Genomic DNA, 21,636 nt, shown 5'->3' on the forward strand with positions numbered 1-21,636 from the left:
TCGTATTAAAATCTTCCATGCCACAACAAACAAGGTTAATTTTATTTGGTTATATATTTGTGGTTTTATTGAACATTACCTAAAATTATTTGTTTCTGGATAATAACTTGTTGTCAAATCACTACTATATTTTTGGCCCACTTTTTTTTTTTTTTTTTTTTTTTTTTTTTTTTTTTTTTAAGAAACAATATTAATGCATTTTTATCAATACTTAAAGATATCGTTTTTTTGTTTTTTTTTTTTTTTTTTTTTTTTTTTTTTTTTTTTTTACTACAACCGCAACTAAACAAAAAACAATAATTCGAAAAACTATGTAAATTAACCCTACACATATCACAATATGATTCAATATAGAGTAGGCGGATTTTAAAAATCTGATATGAACTTTGACTTGTGGGTTAGCTAGAGAAAATGTGGATGGTTACTAGCTATGTTGGTTGATGTCTTGGGGGTGATATTCAAGAACTAAGATTGAACTTTATCTACATCATTGCTACAATTTGCAAATGTATTTAATTATATTTCTATTAAAAATATCATGCTTGCTTTATGTTGTATAAGAAGTGATCAATGATTTCCTAATTCGAAATATGTACTACTAAATTGTCATTATTAATAATATTTGATTAATTTAGAGTCAATGAAACATCAAATCATCTTAACTATGTGTGTAGTAAAGCCAACCTATTATCAAGCCGGCCTATAAAATCAAATCATCAATACAAGTATTGTTAACAATAAAGTATAAAAAAAATAATTCTACACAATTATTATCTTTATTTCCATTCGAATGGACAATAATCTATCAAAACAAGAAATCTATTAAAAAGAAGACCAATGTAACTCTAATTTAGACCTACAAGCCTAAATATTCCACCAAAAATCAAGAGGTTAGGTAGTGGTACCACCATTTTTTCACAAGGTTTTGAATGCACCCAAGATATATAAATGAGCAATGAAGATAAGCCACTCTTATGTGCATCAAGTGCAATTGTGGATGAGACAACAGGTAGAAGCCAATTGAAATAGAGTGATGATAAAGAAAATAAATGGAGTAGGGTTCACAACTAAATTAAATTGTTGATAATAAGGTTCAATATAAATATATATAAAATAAAATAATTGATCCATAAAAATTCTAAAAAAAAAAAAAGTAAAAAAAAAAAAGAAAAAAAAAAGGGGGGGGGGGGGGATCACTGACAAAGTGAGTCAGCCACACATGATTCTTCCACATGTCCCCATCTAAAAAAAATGCATCACAAATTGCATGATTTTTATTGTTTCTACAGTAAACCTTTTTCCATCTCTCAATCACTCAACTTTGGCTTTTGCAACCCTTTGATCTTACTGTGTAGGCCCCTCCACCTGATTACTCCCTTTTTCCCTCAAAAGGAAAAGAGATCAACCCATTATAATCCAAACATAGTAATAATTCTTAAACATATATTGGCATGCATTTTTGTAAATGACAAATGTAACCTCGAGCACAAGTAGTAATAATATGTATATGTGAAAGTACAAAGTATTCAAAATTTGTTAATTTTTCATTGAAGTTGCATGGACACTCTAGATGGCACGGTTTTGTTTTTTTTAATCATGTGTTTTGTTCTAGCTACCTAATTTCGCTTTATTTTATGGATAAATCTTATCTTATTTGAAGTTATATCTTATTCCCTCTATTTGTTTTAAGTGAAACATTTCTACTAAAACATTTCTACTAGATACATATGTGAATGCAAAACTTTGACTAATGATATGTTTATTATCAATAAATTAAAATTATAACAATTGAATATTAATAAAGTATTTATGAAACCGATTGCAGCAAGCACCCATAGAAGACACTTTTTCTTATTTATAAAGCACTAACATTAGTCAAAATGAATTATGTAAACAATGTGCTTTATGTTAAAGAAGGGAATCTTAAACCTATTTTAATTATAGTAATTTGAGCTTCAATAACCCTCATCATAACTTATTTTTCTTGAACTTATATTATCTGAACGAATAAGACATGAAAGAAGTGTTAACAATGTTTTATCCGTTGTTTATTTTATATAGTCGCTTTGCTTGTGATAAACTGGATTTGCCATAAGAAACTTTAGTTACTTAAAATAAACAATTTGGAAAATATAATGCTACAGTAGTACTACTAACAAAAACATAAATAATTTTGTATCGCTAATATCATCCTCTAAGGGCGTGTTCAGCAAAATATAGCAGTGAAGGTAGTTGTTAGCTGTTAACTGTCAACAAGCTGTTAGCTATAAACATAGATAATTTAGTTATGAGTGTTCAGTAAAGTAGTTGTTGACTAGCTGTTACATATAAAAATCAATATTTTTTTCCTAAGACTATAGATTAAATTTTCAACAGCTAATATTTGTAACTTTTGATAAAAGTTACTTCAATCACTACATTACAAAACACTGATATTTTTTGTTAAATAGCCACTAAAAGTTACTCAAAACTACTGCCAAACATGCCTAAAATTTTGCTAGTTACACAGTTGCATCATTTTTTATAGAAAAAGATACCTAGTAATAGGCATTTAGGAACACAAATTCTTGACGATTAAGGCGGATTTTCATTTACAAACTTATTGTAAAATGGGTTAAAGTTACCCTAACTATCTAACATACTACAAAAGTTACCATTTTTCTAACTTGAATTTTATCCTTAAAAAAACATTTATAATATTTACAATGTATTAGATTAATCATGTTGGTTTTCATACCATATATCCATTATTAAAATACAAATAAAACTCATTACAGATCAAAAGTTACCCTTAAAATGATCATCTTTAAATTAATGGTCTTACAATAAAAATAACGTAGGTCCGCATTATACGAGACTTAATAATTTGGAAGTCTAATAGGGATAGTCCCCCTATCCATACTACATAGCATATATCTTTTTTTTTTTTTTTAAACAGAATTTAACTTATATTGCTAAGCACTGCTGTAATTATCCTACATGACAAATAAATACGAGCAATATATTCCTTTTTTGGAAAAAAAAAATGCATCACTTTAACAGGCACATTTACCGAGACACAACTTTGACCATTGTTATCTTTAATTGATTATTAGTAAAAATTGTAACATTATGACTAATCTAATGATATATTATATAATAACATTTATTTATTTTATAAAGGTGACAAAATTAAGTCAATTATGGTTTGTGAATAGTGCAAATTTATGGAGTATATCAAGCAATAAATATATACCGCGTTTGTTTGGAAGTTGGGTGATTCTCTTATCTCCCCAATCTACCCTCAAGTGCTGACATGCAAAGCTGTACTGACTTTATCTGTGAGAGGTGTCAGTTCAGTTGAGTCATTCGATCGATTATCTTACCGTTTAAAATAAATACTGTAAATAAATAGTCCAAATTAATAAATAATTATTCCATATTTATATTTTATATATATTGAACAATCATTCCATTGTTAATCTATGCTATTCCCTCCAATTTGACAAACCGACCATGTATAAATTTTGTTTAGAATCTTTTCAATGTAATAGAAATATTAGTACACCTAGGTTAGGTCCCGTGCCATGCACGGTTATTATCATTATTTATTATCGATTTATTGTTACATTTTAATTGATAGAATATAATATATATATATATATATATATATATATATATATATATATATATATATATATATATATATATATATATATATATATATATATATATATATAAATTGTCTAAAATTAACATGGACAAAAATGAAGTATTTGACATAATGAAACACGCAAACTCTATGCTACTCCTGGAGTACCGTGTGGGTACTCCAAGTTTATAAAATTTATGTTATTTTAATATGAACTTCTTGTTATTTCAATTTATATATATGTTATTTTATATTTGCATGTTGTTTTTTTTTTCAACATCGATCCTTTCACTGTATTCCAGGTTTATTAAATTCATATTATTTTGATGTGAACCTCTTATTATTTCAATTTTTATATATGTTATTTTTTAAATAAGTACATGTCTTTTTAAGAAATGCATGTGTTTTTTTTTTTATGCATGATGTTGAAGTAAATAAGTGAATAACATATTATTTTAGCAAAATAACACAAGGTTTTAAGCAAAATAACTCAAGTATATTGGATATGGAGTACCGTGATCCAGGAGTATATAATTTAAAATAAATGAAACATGGAATATCATGCTTAATTGTCATTCTAATGATTCAACCATATAAGAAAATCTATATTAACCGAATATATAAAGATAAAGATTAAAATTTATTATAGGAATAAAAAAAATAAGTTCCTAAAAAAACCATAGAAAGAAGAATAAAAAAAGGAGAGGATGTGAGTTTTGACAAAAAAACTCTATACCTATATACTTATCAGTGATCATATATTGTAATTTTGCCACACATAAACTTATAGTAGAAGATTGTATTTTTTAAAAAAAATATACAAATATTATATTTTCTATATTAGTTAATTGAATGTCAATATAATAAAAAAGGGTAAATATCATTTCTATTTATATATCAATTAAATTTTACAATTACTTTCTTTAAATAAATTTTCTATAAAATTAAATTTTTAGGAAAATACTAAGGACATACGACATGTGTTATTGCTGGTGTATCTGGATAGTAATTACATAAATTATCAAATGAATTAAATTTTTATTTGACCATTTCTCCTTAAGATAAGAAGATATTGTATTATCGTATAACAAATTAAACTGCATACAGTAGATAAAATGACACCAAGTAATATGTTTGCTTTTCAAGTGTTGAGGTTGTAGCCTTAGGTTCAAGACCCCTTCAAGTTATTAATGAAATTTATACTTGGGAAAATTCACATAAATAATCCAAACTATGGTCATCCTTACTACATTAATCCCAACTATGGGTTATTCTATAATATTCCAAACTATAAAGAGCTTCTTCTCCCATTGATCCATGACTTGATGAAACCGGTTTAATAAGTCATTTGGGCTACATGTCTCCTAATTACTGGCTCTCAATCTCTCATTCAAATTAAAATTAAATTTTATAAGGAATTTTTAATCACAATATACTCCTGTTTCTCTAACCTCAATCCAACCGCTGCGAATTACCATGGCCAGCACCACCACCAGCTCTCACTCTCTTACACTCACCACCTCAACGATGTGCCTCATCTACGGCTGCCACTTTTTAATTAGAAAAAGTAGTAGCATAGGTGATTGGGTTTTGGTGGCTAATAAGGGAGGGTGACGAGAGTGGTGACGTGTGGAGCTTTGCTAAGTTAACTAGGGAGAGAGAGATTAAAAAAAAACAAATTAACCAATTCAAAAGGTTTTCGGTTGCTGGGATTATTTTGGGAATATGTCTCCAATAGTTTAGATTATACTATAATAACCCATAGTTGGGATTAATATGGGAAGAATGCTTATAATTTGGATCATTGTTGTGAATTTTTCCTTTATACTTCGTATTGTTACGTCTAATGTGAGGAGGATCATTTGCCTGATTTGTATTGAGTTGAGGACTTGCTAAAGAGGAAGTGACTACATGTGACAAGATATTGGCCATGTTTGGTGAAAAGTTGAAAGGTGAAAAGTGATTCTGATTGTGTTAGTTGATTATTTTAACTAATTTGACTAACTTATTTTATTAGCTGACTGTATAAAAGTGTTTGGTAAATAACTGATTGTTTGAAATTGTTTGAATATGTAAAATGACTAATAAACTGATTGTGGGGTAGGTAGTTTAGGTATGATTTTAAAGGGAATACAAGTGTTATTTCACTATAAGATATTGAACAAGCTAATTAAAAAAGCTCTTAAAATGAGTTTTTAGAAAAGAGCTTATTTTTTTGTGGAATAAGCTCTTAAAATAAACTTCCCATCAAACCCCTTAAGCTCTTAAAATAAACTTCCCATCAAACCCCTTAAATTAACTTATTTAATAGTCAATAAGCTAATGTTGGTCAAATAAACTATTTACCAAATATAGCCATTACTTTTTTTTTTTTTTGTTGGTCTTGGGTTAAGAGTGTAAACAATATTTCAAACTTACAATATACATATAAGAAAGGAATGAAAATATACAAAAACAATATTGCATTGATTTGGCGTGGATTACAATTTTTGTATACTCTTGATTAGGGTCTGTTCACATTTACTAAATTTCAGTTCAATTCACTTCAGCTCCAATCAGTTCACTTCAGTTCAACTCCTAATTTTTCTCTCTCATAAAATATTCATTTCAGCTCCAATCAGTTCAGTGCAGTAAATGTGAACATGCCCTTACTCTCTCAAAAAATTAAAATTTTGAAATGTGTTTATAGTACGTAGCCTTGTAGACTTATTTCATATTATATGCATATAATGCATGTTTGATAATAGGGAGATGGAGTCTTTGTGACTTAGGGCCTATTCTGTTCAGCTTAATTTCAGTTTAGTTCAGTTCAGTTTAGGCCCAATAAGTTCAGTTCAATTCAATTGTTTTCGGTAAATAAGAACAGACCCTTATTACATCTGAGTCTTGGTAAACCCTAAGAACAACCATTTATATAGAGAGAGTCGTATAATAGTAAACAAGATGATTATAAATTACTGCGCTTTGTGTGCGGTTGGCCGCTGGCCACATTATATGACCATTTATAAAAAAATAAAGTAATTCTTATAACATAGGTAACCTCTATGATATCGACCAAGTAACCCCTATAATACTACCAAATAATCCCTAAACGAGTAACCCCTATAATACTACCAAATAATCCCTAAACGAGTAACCCCTATAACACCCCTGATCACACAGTGTGATTAGCCACATATAAAACTTTGTGTATAGATTATTAGTTCTATACTTGTATTTGGTTAAGCTCATGTCAAAAAAAAAAAAAAAAAAAAAAAAAAAAAAAAAAAAAAAACTTATTTCTAGTAAAATAATAGTGATAATAGCTTTCTAAAAAATAAAAATATAAAATCCGACACATGTTGTATGAATATTATTAGCTGTCCTTATATAATCCCCCCAACCAATAATTCTCTTTCACCTGTCTTTCTCTCTCTTCAGCTTCACTCCTCTCTCTCTCCCTTTCATGGCGTCTTATTGAAATTGGTGAAAAGTGGAACACTAATTATTAAATAGACCCAGATTTTTTTTTTTTTAATTTTTTTTAAAAAGGGTAAGCTTCCTTTGAGCTTTTCTTACCTAAAATTGATGAGATTTATAGAGAGAGAAAGAAAAGATTATTATTGTTGGCTAAAAGGTATGAACTTCCAGACTACTTATTTATCCCTTTTTTTTTTACTAAATTTGGGCTGTTCTTCTTCTATTTTAATCAATCAAACTAATTTAATATTATTTTGATTCTGATTCAGTACTATTTTAAGTATATATTTATGAGTAATTTCTGGGTTATTTATATTATTCTCCTGTGTTTATATTGCTAGTTCGTCTTTTTTTTCAGTGCAGATTGATAGATTGAGATAGTTACTTATTTAGGCTAAGCATAGTTTTATGATTTTATTTCTAGTACTGGGTTTTTTTTGCAATTTTGGTCATGTTTTTCCAGAAAAAAGCTTCATTGATTTCTGTGATTTGGGTTGTTTATTTTATATTATACTTGTATTTTTCTGGGTTAGTGAACATGAAAACGGTGTCGTTTCGCTGCTTCTTTTATTTTATTTTATTTTTGCGAGCTAATACAGTTTATTTTTTTTTTTTAAAAAAAAAAAAGAAAACAGTTAAGCCCTTGAAGTAGAGCAAGAGGCAAAAACCCAGAATTTGGGTTTTTGTAAATCTTTTATATTAACGATGATTTGCGTGAACGTGTGATGGGTTTTTATTCTCTCCAAAAGCTGGGAACTTGACTTTTTGACTAGTATTTTTTAAGAAATAAAATTAATAAAATGTTGGGATTATGGGAAAGATCATACTCACATTGTAATATGTTTAATATTATAATTTTTATTAGTATATACTTGTGAAAAAAAAAAAAAAAAATAAATGGGAATCCACTTTGTTCATATTTAAAATTTGTCAATTGGGTATTTCAAGAAAGGGTAAATTGTTTGATTAATATTTTGATGGGTCATTAAGCATTAAAAATCTAGTAGGGTTTTTGGGAAGATGGGGTCATTTTAGATCTGCAATGATTTGGTGGGCATCCTGTTTTAAAAGAGGCTTTTGGGTTAAAATTTAATAGCGTTACATTTCACTTTAATAGACCATATTGTGCTAGCCTTCGTATTCGAGAGTAGTAAAAGTCGAGTAAAGGTAAAAACTATCAATTCATTATAGGGTGACTAGTTGCCAGTCTTGCCACAAATAACTGGAGAGAGAGAAAGTGAAGGTTGTGGGTGGTTGTATGTTCTGAAGAAATGAAACAAGCTAGGCAACTCTATTCTATAAAATGAGGTTAAATTAGTTACTTTCCAAATAGGTTAATTTGGGGGATGGTAAAATTTCTATAAATGGGATTATAAGAGTACAAAAAGCTTAGCAATTTGCACATAAGCAGTACCTTTCCCAAGTTTGTAAGTGGGTTATATTACTGCTGGCATTTATGAAGCAAGGTGATTAGGTTTTATTAGTAGGGGATTGGATAAAATTCATCTTATTATTGTACTTGAGCTTGAAAACTTTGAGAAAATAAAAGTTGCAGAAAATGATTGGTACTGTTCATTGCATTCTATTGACTTTGGTTTTGTGTTCTTATATTGTATTTACTTTTGTTTTTGGGTTGTAAAAATGTAAACTGATATTTGTTGGTTTATACAAGAATAGGTTCCTTTAAGTTGTTTCCGAGCGCTATGATGCATCCGAGTTTCTGTATGAATTGAGGCGACGACCATGAGGGATTTGTGTTGCACAACTGCTGATTGTACTCTGCCTCTTTTTCTTTTCAATTAAAGGTATGACTTATTGTTGTATATTGAGGTTTAGTTATGGTGTTGATCCGTCGTGAATTTGTGATTATAATGGTTAACTCCTGTCTGAATATCAAATGTTTGTTCATTTATTTTGTTTCTTGTTTCTTAACACCAATCACTATAGTTGTTTTTAAGGCCTGCTTCCAAAATTTGAAGATCTTGCTGTTATATCGTTTTTGCAGTTTCAATCAGAATTCGATGATATTCAGTCATTCAGGTTAATTAGTGGAGAGATCTAGTCTGTTCTGAAGCTTCAGGGTTATTTTGCTTTCAAAGATTTTTTTGATGAGTGCGATTTCGATGATGGAATTGAATGCAAAAAGTCCCTTCCTGTGGGACTGGGAGAACTTAGTCATGTTTAACACAAAAGCAGCTGAAACACCGAAAAAATTGCAGTCAGACTCTGAAATCGAGGGAATAGAAGGATTTGAAGCCGGGTCTTTCTATTCTTCTGGTGGTCGTAGTGATGGTGGTACCGGTTCTGATCTGGGATATGCTTCCTCGTCGAAGAGCTCAAAATCAGCTTCTGTTGATTCATCAGCAGACAGAGAGTTCAAAGGAAACCAATTTTCATTGGAGGCAACCGATTGTTTCCAACAGGATCTTAGAGGCAAGAGAGATTTGGTTAATAGTTCAGGGACAACAAGAGCATCACCGACAATTGAAAGCTCAGTGGCTTCTGGTGAATCTTTGATTGCCTTGGAACTTGGGAAGCGGACATACTTTGAAGATGCTTCTGGGGCCAGCAATGTGAAGAATACTGCTCGGAGCTCTATTCCACCTGATTCTGCTGCTAAGAAAACCAAATCTTCATCACCCAGCATAGAAAATCCGCGTTGCCAAGTTGAAGGATGCAACCTTGATCTTTCCTCTGCTAAAGATTATCACCGGAAGCATAGAGTCTGTGAAAATCATTCTAAAAGCCCAAAGGTTGTTATAAACGGACTCGAGCGAAGGTTTTGTCAACAGTGTAGCCGGTAAGCTTCTATGGCAACTGAAAATATTATTATATTGGGGGAATCTCGCTGCTTTCTTCTGCTTATTGATATCTAATATCTAGGAGATTGCATTCATTTTTAATTTGTGGTAGTACGGTATTTGGTTAAATCTCTGATAGTACCTGACCCTATTATTGTAGGTTCCATGGCCTTTCGGAGTTTGACCAAAAGAAGAGAAGCTGTCGCAGGCGTCTTTCTGATCACAATGCACGTCGCCGGAAGCCAAAGCCAGAGGTCATTCAATTCAACTCAATGAGGCTGACATCCTCCTTATATGGTATTATTGCAGCCTTTTTCTCCTTAATTTTGTCTTTCACATGCTCATCCATATAGTTCTTCTATTCCTTGATTGCCAATTCATAAATAGTTCTTCATTTGGGTAATTTCCTTGTTGGAGATCAGCAGTGACCGCTGTTAGTCTGCGTTGTGTTTCTGTGTGATGAGTTCCTACTTCCCATGATTAATTGAAGTCATTGACCGAAGTTCCCCATAAGCTAGTTCAATAAGTGTATCATACAAGTACTATGTATCTCCTCTTGTTAGTCTCAACTCTTAAGAAGGGTTTAATGGTTTATGTTCAACATTCGGTCTTCTGTGCAGTTAACGTATTTAGATACCATTCTTTCACCCTGGAAGTTAGTATGGGGAATGTCAAACTCAAGTTATTCTGATATTTTATTAATCATATTTTGCTACTTTGATATTGGTACTTGTAAGAATTGTTTTTCTTAGCTCTGTTACACATTGTAGCATTGTAGACCCAACCTCACTGAGCAAAAGATCAGGCCAGTTGGGGTTGATGGGTTCACCTTTGTTTCTGCGTCCTTAGATATGTTCAGTCAATTCATTGATGTGCTGCTATCTGTTAAATAAGTTAATAATTAAACTAGTTCGGTAGGGCCTCAATGGTTGATGTTTCTTATGTTTGATATTGCAGAGGGTAGGAACCAGCTGAATTTTGCTTTTGACCAGGTACCAATGCATCAGACTAGGCATGGTACCTGGGATAGTGCAAGAGAATCCAAGGTTACACTGGCAAAACCGGGATTTTTTACTACCATGAAAACCGGGGGTACTGATCAGCTGCATTCAACCCACAGTGGTCTGCCAAGCCCGACAACCAAAGTCTCTCCTGTTTCGACCCAATTATTGCCATCCAAGGGTGTGCCGTCTGATGTCTTCCAGCGAGGTATATGCTCATTCCATAGCCTAAATTTTTGAAGTGATATTTCCAATATGAATTTGTCATAGTAGTAATGTCTTTAAAAGACTAAGATGTTCATCCTATTGTTCCGAAAAGTTGCAAATCCAAACTAAATCACCCTCCCCTGTTCCCCCCATTTTCTTGGCTGGATGGGAGAGGATTAAACATTCAGTGGGGGGCAAGGAAAAAAAAAATCTCTGAATTTGCATTTCAAGATGTATATTTAAGTTTGAAGGATACAGGAGAGCTCCTTCTAAGACAAAAATTTGATTAAAAATAGAGGCTTAACATCTTCGAGTACTAATTAAATATCTGTTTTCTTTTTTCATTGTATAGCAACTGACTGCAAAGCATAATAAATTTTTACTTCATACTGTATGTGTATTATATATAGATGATATTGTTTGTTGCTGTCCTAAACATAATATCTAACCAAGTGCTTGGAAATGACTAATAATCTGTAGGTTTACCAGTCTCTGTGGCACCATCCAACTTGGCTGCAGTTCAAGATTTCCGTGCTCTCTCTCTTCTGTCAACAAGTTCTTGGAGTTCATGTGACCCAGAACCTCCCGCACTTAACCATTCTATGCATACAAATCATGCCTCCTTGGCTCCGTCTTTGCCTCCCATGCATCCATTGCCTCTAGGTGGCCCTCCCATATCATCAGAGTTCTGGCAAGCTGATCAACCAGCCTCAGGTGGTCCTGGATCTCACACCTCGACTTTCCAGTTGTTCAAAGCACCGAACGAGTCCAGCTTCTATCTTTACTAAATTGCAGCTGATATGCTGAGTAGTCCGGTATTTTATGTTATTGCTGCAGATATGAAGTTTTTGCTCATCCTAGACCATAAAGTGTATGGAGTTTTAAGTGGTTTGGTGTGAGCTTGGTTATTGTAGCTGATTATTAAGCTCCACGTCTATTCGAAAATTTAGTTATGCTTAGCAGCAGACTGTCCTCTGATTTCTACTGGTAAAAAGATGCTTGTACCTGTATGATTGTAGTTGAGGTTTCCGATGATTGGTTCTTGTCTGGCTTTGTCAGACATCTACTTGAGCTTTTTTAGGTTCACTTTGAAACTATGAACAGGTTATGCTTTTGTAGTCTCATCTCTGTATATCTTGCTTTAGTTCCTTTTGTAGTGTTGCTTACCAGTTTTTTTCTGCTGTATAATTGTCTGAAAACCATAATTTGTCGCGTATGATTCTTGTCTCACAATTTTACTCTCCTGAACGCGTCCCTAACTACTTAAAGATGCTCATTAGTAAACCCGAAACTACCTATTATTGCTGGCTTTTTCGTCTGCTGAAATTCAAGAATATAGTACTCTTTAATCAAACTTAATTTGACAGAATGTTTATTGCTTTGTTTCATTGTTTGAGGCTAGGCATGCACATAGAGGTAAGTGCGAGGTAAGTGCATCCAAGGGTGGGTGATTTTTTCGCTCATTTGATATTTTGTTTTGTTGTTGACCCTTTTTCAAATTGACCAGAAAATACACTTAAGGTTTTAAAATTAGTAGAAAATAAACTCGATCTGTAAGACATAAAAACTGTAGAAGGAAAGCAACCTAAGTTTACAACATCAACATGAGGTCATAAAATGATAGTGAAATTGATATTTAGAGACTAACCAAAATCTAAAATTAATCGTTAGAAATTATGACTACCACCAATAAACCAAGACGAGATATTTAAACACATTTTTAAGGTCATCAAAATAATAGTGTCCATGACAAGTGACTCGAGGTACCAACATACCAAGTAGCCAACTAGACAAGTAGTTGTAGTGCGACTACGAATTATGAAAGTGCCATCTTCGATTTGTCACGAACCAACTTGGTTCTTTAGTCTTGACTAGGTACTAAGTATGATATTATACTCGATTATGACATTTATTGTTACGTCGTCTGAATCATTTTTGTAATTTCAGTATTGTGTGATCCTTGCATAGGTTCATCCTTGAGAGAAAGGGTTCTTTAATTTGTTTATTCTAGACCACGTTTTTTGTAAGAGTGAAATATCAAATTATACCACGTTATGTATGAGATTGAAATATCATGTTCTGCAACAAAATTTATAAATATGAACTTTCGTCACATATTAGTTGCAACTTTGAGGTATTATATGTAAGACATACAAAATTCCTTCGAATTTATCAACCCGCAAACTATCGAGGTTTCATGGGTTCTAACTTCTAAGAGTTTTCTAGAGATTAATAGTATGTACACATTTGTGAAACTAATCCGAAGTAAGCAGTGAACAAAATGAAAGTTTCATTCAAGAACAGTTGTTTTTATACAGCAGAATACACAATTTATAGCCAGTTTATATGAAGTGGCGAAAAAAACAATAAAATACAATTAGGGGCAAGTCCAGTTTCTCCGACGTACAGCTTTGTTTTTTTTCCCCCAACTGAAATAAGGTCTGATGCATCTTCGTCTACAATGGTAGCCACACTTGTTTTTCTTTCTGCAAATCAAACATACAATAATAGAACACCCTCCCTTTCCCCTCCGGTCTAATAAGTAATACAAGTAAAATATTACCAGTAAATAATATAGATACATATAAATAAGATAACTTCCTTGTCAAAAATTAAAAAAAAAATGAATTGAAATGTTTTCCTCGAGTAAATTATAAATTTATCCTTAAGAACAGAACTTAGGTGGCTTTTAATCTAAATAGTACTAAAGTATCCCCATGGCCAATATGGTAAGATAATACTCTATACGTCATAGCTCGTACCCAAGTCCTGCCCTCGCCCCTCCCCAATCGAACTTAAAGTCTAAACCCCAACAATAGGTACAACATTTGTAGATCTCACTACTGCTTAAAACTCGAGACTCCAAATGGATTCATCTAGCAGTCAATTACATGCCTCCCTAGTAGCATTTCCCATGAGGTATATGCTCCATGTTGACATTATTCATCATCTCCGATTTCAAAAGTTAATATTTAAAAGTAATGTCTTAAAAAAAATGCAAACTTGGCATCACAAAAGCACTATGTATTAAAAAATCATTCAGAAAATGTTGTTTAAGGTACATTTTCACAAGTTAATTTGACAATGCGGACAAGCAGTCGGACAACAGCACCTATTGGACCAGAGGCCACTTATGGGTCCAGTAGCTAAGAAAGTCTGACCCACAAAAATTGGTCCAGAGAGTCCAATAATTGCTGTAGATAATGGCTTGTCGCGTCGTCGACAAAAATATAGATATGAGTATATGATAATACATGTAGAAAATCAACATAGGCCTTGCCAGAAATTTGAGAGGTTTCACAACAATCTGTCGTAAGAAAAAGCATCGACAAGCCTAGATTCGACATTTTGAAAACAGGTAGACAAAAAGTAGGGTGCAATGATAAATCAACAAAACAATACGCCAAAAAATAACGAATAGCATGAGATGATGAGGGTCTTAAATTATTTACAGACTCCTCACAAAATGTGCTGCAAACAACAAGACTTTGGGCCACAAGTCAACTCACCCAAACTCAAAATTATGCAACCTGAGCTAAATTGACCTACCAGTTAAAAACCTCCAAGACACTCGAATCAAAACTGAGGTAAAAACAATATGAGCAGAAAATTCATGTTGCGGGACAAAAAGCCTTTAAAGTAACAGCTGAGTTGGAATCAGCAAGGTGAAAATGCAGATTCTGGGGTACAAATAAAGGAGTTGTTCTCTCTGTACCACAACTGTGAACAACGATCGCTGGAAAAGGATAACTTTAATCTAGGTACTAAGACAACTACAAGAACACTTGTATTAAAAAATCCAATATTAAGTGACCCAAGAAAACCCTGGACACCCAAGGACCGTATGCTGCATAGACAATAAAACTAAAAAATTACTGAAAATACAGACTGCAGTAGCTAATTTTCCACTAATTGAAAAAACTCAGTTGCATGCTGACATAACCTCTAAATGAATAAATTCATCTCATAGTAACAATACCTAATCAGGTAAAACTTCGCCAGAGTGCCAGACTTAGCTGGACAGAATAAAAGGGATCCACAAAGACATCACAACAGATAATACAATAACTCGACACAGATTATGAGCAAGGTAGAGTGACCGCTGCAATAGGAAGACGACATGACTGACTTTCAGACACCGATATTGAGCATGCTGGACGACAACTCTGGACCTTCCCAATAACCAGACATGTCCTAGTACTCACTGGAACAGTAGACAATTGCGAATCAATAAATGCATGGCTTCACAAGATACCAAGAAAAAAGTAGAGACAAACTACAGAAATATTGGTGAAAATACCATAAATGCCATACTTGAAACCTCATCCTAATCAAGATGAACATATATATGCAAATGATAAGACAATATAAATCTGCAGATAATGCAAAAGAAATACAGACAAATAACCCATTTGACACACGAATGTGCAAGGCACTACGGACCTGATCGTTGCCATCTGCTGCAGGAGAAGGTGATTTATTTTCCTCACATGGCTTATCAGCACCACAGTTCTGCCTATTGCACTTAGTCCTAAATGGATAGTTTATATTACCACATTTTTCACACTTCCAGCTTCCTTCGGGCATCTTTTGCTCTGTTGATTTGATGAGGCAAAAAACATGTTCAGTTAACATTTATGCAGACAACAGAAAATATAAAACTGACAAGTATTATACATTCAAAGACTTACTTGAACTTTTCTCTGGTTTTGGAGCCTACAATTTTTTTTGAATGCAAAGGAGAAAAGAGAGGAAATCAGGATCCTCAAACTTACAAATTAAGTTGTATAGTACTGACAAGAGAAGAGTGCAAAAATATGTATTCTCTAATAGATACAAAAGATGTTAGAGAAACCAATATAACCTGGACACCAGGCTTTGGTGTGTTGCACTTCCTCATATTGCAAACTGTTCTGAACGAGAAATTAACATTTCCACATTTAGGGCAAGTCCAGTCATTGTCTCGAGTGCCATCTTGATAAAAGAACAGGAAACACTATGTTATGTTGCACAAATGTTATCTTAACAGCAAAGATTAATAATAATGCATACTTTTAATTAAGACATCCCTAGAGTAAATATATTAAACCTTTTTTCTGAGACTTGTCATCTGGAAAAAATCCTGGTCTTGCGCCCTGAAAAAACAGGTAGCATCCAATAAACTACTAGCAAGTTGCAAGATGACCACCGTCGATGGATAAAGCATATCATTAAATTATATTTTCACGTGTCATCTAATTATATGTTGCACAAATGTTATCTTAACAGCAAAGCATGTGACTTGGAGGTGTGATACTAAATGAGTGGAAAGAACCTCAACAGTTGGAGGTCAAGATTAAAACATTTCTTGGTACCGCACAAAACATCAATGCTATTATTAGTTCTAGAAAAGACATACCATGGGAGGGGGAGGCATGGATGGCATGGCCATGCCATAACGGTCCATCATTGGTGGAGGCACACCATACATTCCACCTATAAAAAAAATAATTAGAGAAGTTACTACTAGCCTAATAAAAATGCATCAAAATGCTCAATCAGGAATAAACATGCAAAAAATTATCCACAAGAAGATTGGTACTATTTTTAAATTTATCCTTATAACCAACCTTCGACAATATTAGGGTCAAGACTATCAACTTAATATTATCCATAAACCATCAAAATACTTAAAATAAAAAAATTTAAAAAATAAAATAAAATAAATAAATAAAGCAAATCAATAGTTCAGAAATCCTAACAGTAAATCTGCATCTTGACAATTAGAATTATAAAATCAAATTACCTTGACTCATACTCATAAATTTAATTACATGTTAACAGGTAAAACTTGGCAGTATAAAATAACTAAAGTCCGGTAATAAATAGTCAAACAAATACATTAGGATGTAAAAATAAAAATGAAAGAGTCAGTACAAAGTGCAGGTTTTCATAACAATCCATCCGAACAAAAAAAGCATACATAAATAAATAAATAAAAGAATATAGAAAATGGTACTTTCACAACATAGACTGAAGAGAAGCAGAGACATCTTTCCCCAATTATAGAATCAATAACTTAATACTAAAATAGACATCGAGAGTGACACATGTCACATTCTGGTGCTGTTTTTTCTCTCCAAAACTCCCCTTCCCACTTTAACTTTTTTTTTTTTTTTTTGTTAATATTTGATTCTATAATAATATCATTCCAAATCTTTTATATTATCTTTATGACAAATATATATTCCTTTTTATTTGGTGTTCATAATTATTCTATATACATTTACCTAAATAATAAATCAACTCCTTTTTAATTATCTTTTAAATGGAGTATTATTAGATTTTGTCAAAAAAGTGATAATAAATTAATTCATATAATAGATGTTATAGAAATTACTTTAAAACATTACTTAATTTTTTTTTTCAACTAGCTAATATTTTATTTCAATTTCAATTTAATATAACTATATATTTAAATTAATTACAATTTTGTTTATGAAATTTTACTACTATACATACATATTAAGGATTTATAGAGTATAGTATAGGCTTATAGCTATAAAATAAAAGTTGTGTTTGACAAATGATTTTTTTAGATATAAAAGGGATATAGTATTTATAATTTTGTGTATGTTTGCACTTTTGCTAATAGTTTTAGTAGAGATTTTAGCGTGTTGTTTGATTGATTTTTGATGTTTATTAAAAATACATTTATTAATAAGTATTTACTAATATGGCTACTAGACCTGATCAAATCAAGTCCCGCCTGAAAAATTCTCGGGTTTGGGCAGCCTAAAAAATCCATTTTTAGATAATTTTTTGCTTTGCCTGTTAATATAGATTATGACATTATAATTTCAATATATTTGAATTGTATGTTTTATCAAATTTGATTTGTTGGATATAATTAATTTTCTTACAAAAATTAGACTTACCGTGCATGGCACGGGCCTTAAACTAGTTAATCTAGAATGAAATAAAGAAAAAGGCAGGAAAAGAAAATACCATTTCCCATCATGGATCCACCAGAATATGGTGGTGGTGGTCCAGACAAAGGCATTGGTCGGTAGGGGCTGCCTCCTGAGATGCGATTTCCATAATTATAATGGTATGCTGATCCCCCAGAATATGGAACATCATAAGGGGGAATTGATGATCCATTAAAAACAGAAGAACCATAAGGTGGCATTCCCATATACATTGAAGAAGGTGGAGGTCCAGATCCTCCATATGGCGCATTAGAAGAGTAAGGCTGGGGAGGCTGCATTGGCCTTAATGCAGGTTTCTGTAACATGCAAAATCATAACAAAAAAGTTAACTGGATCAAATTGGAAGAAAATTGATTAGCAATGAAATTAACAGCAAATGATATATTGAAAAAAAAATCAATTTATAGCTGGAGTACAAACTATCGCAACACTGCAGGCACTTGATAGTTGATATTACATTCCAAGCATCCAGAATTTCAGTTTCTATCAGGTAAAAAAGAAGTGAAGAGGAGGAGCGGAGGGGGGGGGGGGGGGGAAGGGGGTAACAATCAAAGCACATCCCCAGCTACGTTGCATTATAGTTGCCACAGTGAGAAAAACTCTTGGTCCCTCCATTTCATAATACAAAATTACCCCTTTTTTTGACGTTAATTTTGAAAAATGTACTCAGTAAACAATCATTTGAAGAAGATAGTTTGAAAATTCATCCAGCAGAGGCGCATATTTTAAAAACACTCTCCTCCAAGATCATCTCCAATTGTGAGACTCAAATCGGGTTCCCCCCCCCCCCCCCCCCCCTCTCTCCCCCCATAACGACCATTAGTCTCATGAAATTTTTCTATAACGACCGTTAGTCTCATGACATTTTTCTATAATGACCATCAATTTTATATACAATTTATGGTCCAGATCATCATTCCAATGGTAAAACTCTCCTATAACAACCATTAGTCTCGAGAAATTTTTCTATGCTACCTAATTCATTATTTCTTTGATAAATAAGAATTCGTTTCTCCCGTATAATGAGACCTACTGAACAAAATCTATCAACAACAACCAAAAAAAAAAAAAAAAAAAACTGCTACTTCATATGATGGGGGGTTCTCTTTTGACAACTCTCTCTTCATGTGCCCCTATTGAGCCCTCCATTAGAAGTGCTCAGAGACCCCCGCTCCCCTCATACACAATGCTCTATGAGAAAAAAGAAAAAAGGTTTTGTCTAGGAACATGGGAGATGGGCAGATAGCAACTAGTACTTATTTTATGAAAAAGGATATAGCAGGTATTCTAGAATGTGTTGGTAAAATTAGTACTCTACTTGAAGAATCCTATATAGAGGCCAAATAGTTCAGTAAAATGATGGCAGGAAAAAGAAAAAAAAAAAAAGAACACCAATATATAGTGGTACATAGATTTGATAGCACATCCTACCGCATTGTGATCAGCTGGTCTGGGCTGTGTACAATTACGCATGTTGCAGGTTGTTCTAAACGAGAAATTGACATTGCCACAACCAGGGCAAGTCCAGTCATCTTCCCTACGACCACCTGTATATGCAATGATGATGTAAATTACAAGAATAACTGTTTTAAGAAGCAAAACTTAAAATAGGCCACAATCACTCTTCCAGCTGAACAAGCTTAAATTCCTCAACTGCCAAATTACACTTCACAGTTTAAAAATTAGCTTCTTACTTCTTGACATAGTTTCCATCTCCCATTGCCAGGAATAATATGGTCAGATAACACACTAAGTGAACTCGGTATATAGTCGATTTAATGAACTTAACCTTAAGTTGTAGAAAATAAAAGATGAATGCCAAGAAAATGCAAGATTGATTAATAATTTCCCTTTTAGTCTCTTGTTGTTCTAGATATATCTATGAAAACATGTTCGACATGGGTGTATAAAAACCCCCTACTCAATTCTATGCGCACCAACCATCAAGTTCATACTGCACTAAACCCTTAAAATAGTTTTTCATAATCCTTCCACCGCCCCCCCTCCTCCGAATTTCCAATCTAGGGACATTTGTACCTTGCCTGACTTCAGTTGAATGTATATAGTCCCTCAAGTATTAAAACAGAGGACGTGCCACACAGTAGAGTATAGTGGAACTTTTTGCAGTACCAGAAAATCGATAACTCCAGCCTTCAGCTATACTAAGATGACCAATTGATCAAATACTAAACGTTGAAGACAGTGCTAGCTACACACTATGTAATATGTATGGCATTGGGTAGCAGAAGGAAATTAAGTAATTATATGGAGCAGAAATTATGTCGTGTTTTTCCTATAAGTTAATAATATGTAAAACTAGGGAGAAATCATATAATAATTTCATCGTATCCGCAATTAATTATCTTTTCCATAATTTTCATAAATGAAAAAATCAAAAATAGTACATAGCTACAATTTTTATGTCAAATTAAATCAGAATAACTTCACTAACTTAAATTGTTTAGACAACATCAACAACAACAAAATTAATTTCAATAAAACCCTAGAAATTCGAATTCTTACCATCTGTTCGAGCACGCTTGGCGTTTGAAGGATTTCTGTTATCCACCTGAGAACATCAATCAACCAAATTTCAGTAAAACCCTAACAATTCAATGACAGCATATCCTAAATTAAATTAAAGAAAATCTCCAATCAGAGGACAAATCAACAATTACAACCTCAAAATTAAAACTGAATAGCAATTAAAGCCATGAGTAATATCGAAACAAATCAAAACGAAAAGAAGCTCAGAATTAAAAAATCGAGCCAAAAAAAAAAAAAAAAAAAATTAAGCTTCGAAAATCGACATTGATGAAGAAATGAGAGTGAGGATTACCTGAGACATGTCGAGCGAGGAGAGAGAGATCGAAGAGAAGGGTGGATTGTTGAAGAGTGAGAGTGGAGGAGAATTAATTCGATTAAACAAATTAGGGTTTGTTGTCGTACAAATTGGGAACGAGGAAGTAAAAACTAAAAAGGGTGGGATTTTATTTTATTATTAGGAGTCGACTAATAAACATAATGGTTGATGATGATTGGACGAGGCTCACGAGAGAGGTGCAAACAAGTTATGAATTTTTTTTTTTTTTTTTTTTTTTTTTTTTTTTGAACTAACCTAGAGATAGGGTTATTTATGACAATTACCTTTTTTTATTATTATTATTATTTGTTTATAATTATCCGCAAGTTATGAAACGTTTGGGTAGCATTACCCAATAACGTTTTTCGTCCAGTTAAGACATTACTCTAGTCCACTTTTTCACTTTAAAATTTCCTTTTTTTTTAATTTAATTTAATTTTTTTATTTTAATGCTCTAAGCGTCGGTTCAAAAGGTGCACTTATGAGTCACGAACTCAAGACGGATGGGAGTAAGGTTATAATAAGACGGTAAGGATCAAAACGCTGAGTTATCTGAGTTGAAATTTAGGTTGTATGTGATCACTATTAGCAGTCACATTAGTATTTGATGGAGCTAGCATATGCCATGTGCATTTATGAGTCACTAACTCAAGACGGATAAGAGTAAGGCTATAATAAGATGGTAAGTATCCTAACTTTGAGT

The 21,636-nt window shown here is 32.5% G+C and overlaps 2 protein-coding genes across 3 annotated transcripts; one reads left to right on the top strand and one right to left on the bottom strand.

Annotated features, from left to right (window-relative positions):
• The first annotated feature begins 7,002 nt into the window (after window positions 1–7,002).
• LOC145582709 (squamosa promoter-binding-like protein 2) lies at window positions 7,003–12,223 on the top strand. Of its 2 annotated transcripts, none has more exons than XM_081639709.1 (6): window positions 7,003–7,247; window positions 8,768–8,895; window positions 9,096–9,890; window positions 10,052–10,188; window positions 10,849–11,100; window positions 11,580–12,223. In XM_081639709.1, the coding sequence occupies exons 3-6, from the start codon at window positions 9,199–9,201 to the stop codon at window positions 11,885–11,887; spliced, it is 1,389 nt and encodes a 462-aa protein (XP_081495835.1). In that variant the 5' UTR covers window positions 7,003–7,247; window positions 8,768–8,895; window positions 9,096–9,198; the 3' UTR covers window positions 11,888–12,223. The 2 variants fall into 2 exon arrangements, with proteins under 2 accessions (XP_081495835.1, XP_081495836.1); XM_081639710.1 differs by lacking the exon at window positions 7,003–7,247 and adding an exon at window positions 7,371–8,655.
• A 2,643-nt stretch (window positions 12,224–14,866) lies between these two features.
• LOC145582714 (ranBP2-type zinc finger protein At1g67325-like) lies at window positions 14,867–21,059 on the bottom strand. Its single transcript, XM_081639713.1, has 10 exons — window positions 20,910–21,059; window positions 20,594–20,639; window positions 19,502–19,617; window positions 18,087–18,366; window positions 16,498–16,574; window positions 16,189–16,234; window positions 15,964–16,073; window positions 15,791–15,815; window positions 15,543–15,694; window positions 14,867–15,303 (listed from the first exon to the last, which is right to left on the bottom strand). The coding sequence occupies exons 1-10, from the start codon at window positions 20,916–20,918 to the stop codon at window positions 15,301–15,303; spliced, it is 864 nt and encodes a 287-aa protein (XP_081495839.1). The 5' UTR covers window positions 20,919–21,059; the 3' UTR covers window positions 14,867–15,300.
• Window positions 21,060–21,636: the final 577 nt, after the last annotated feature.

Source organism: Chenopodium album, chromosome 15, assembly GCF_948465745.1.
Source record: "Chenopodium album chromosome 15, dcCheAlbu1.1, whole genome shotgun sequence".
NCBI lineage: Eukaryota > Viridiplantae > Streptophyta > Magnoliopsida > Caryophyllales > Amaranthaceae > Chenopodium > Chenopodium album.

Excerpts from the sequence above, each read along its gene's own strand:
- LOC145582709 (XM_081639709.1), top strand. The coding sequence starts at position 9,199 with ATGAGTGCGATTTCGATGATGGAATTGAATGCAAAAAGTCCCTTCCTG. Across the intron at positions 9,891-10,051 it reads TTTTGTCAACAGTGTAGCCG|GTTCCATGGCCTTTCGGAGT; the intron begins GTAAGCTTCTAT and ends CTATTATTGTAG. Across the intron at positions 11,101-11,579 it reads GTCTGATGTCTTCCAGCGAG|GTTTACCAGTCTCTGTGGCA; the intron begins GTATATGCTCAT and ends AATAATCTGTAG.
- LOC145582714 (XM_081639713.1), bottom strand. Across the intron at positions 16,074-16,188 it reads TGACAAGTCTCAGAAAAAAG|ATGGCACTCGAGACAATGAC; the intron begins GTTTAATATATT and ends TCTTTTATCAAG. Across the intron at positions 15,816-15,963 it reads CACCAAAGCCTGGTGTCCAG|GCTCCAAAACCAGAGAAAAG; the intron begins GTTATATTGGTT and ends AAAAAATTGTAG.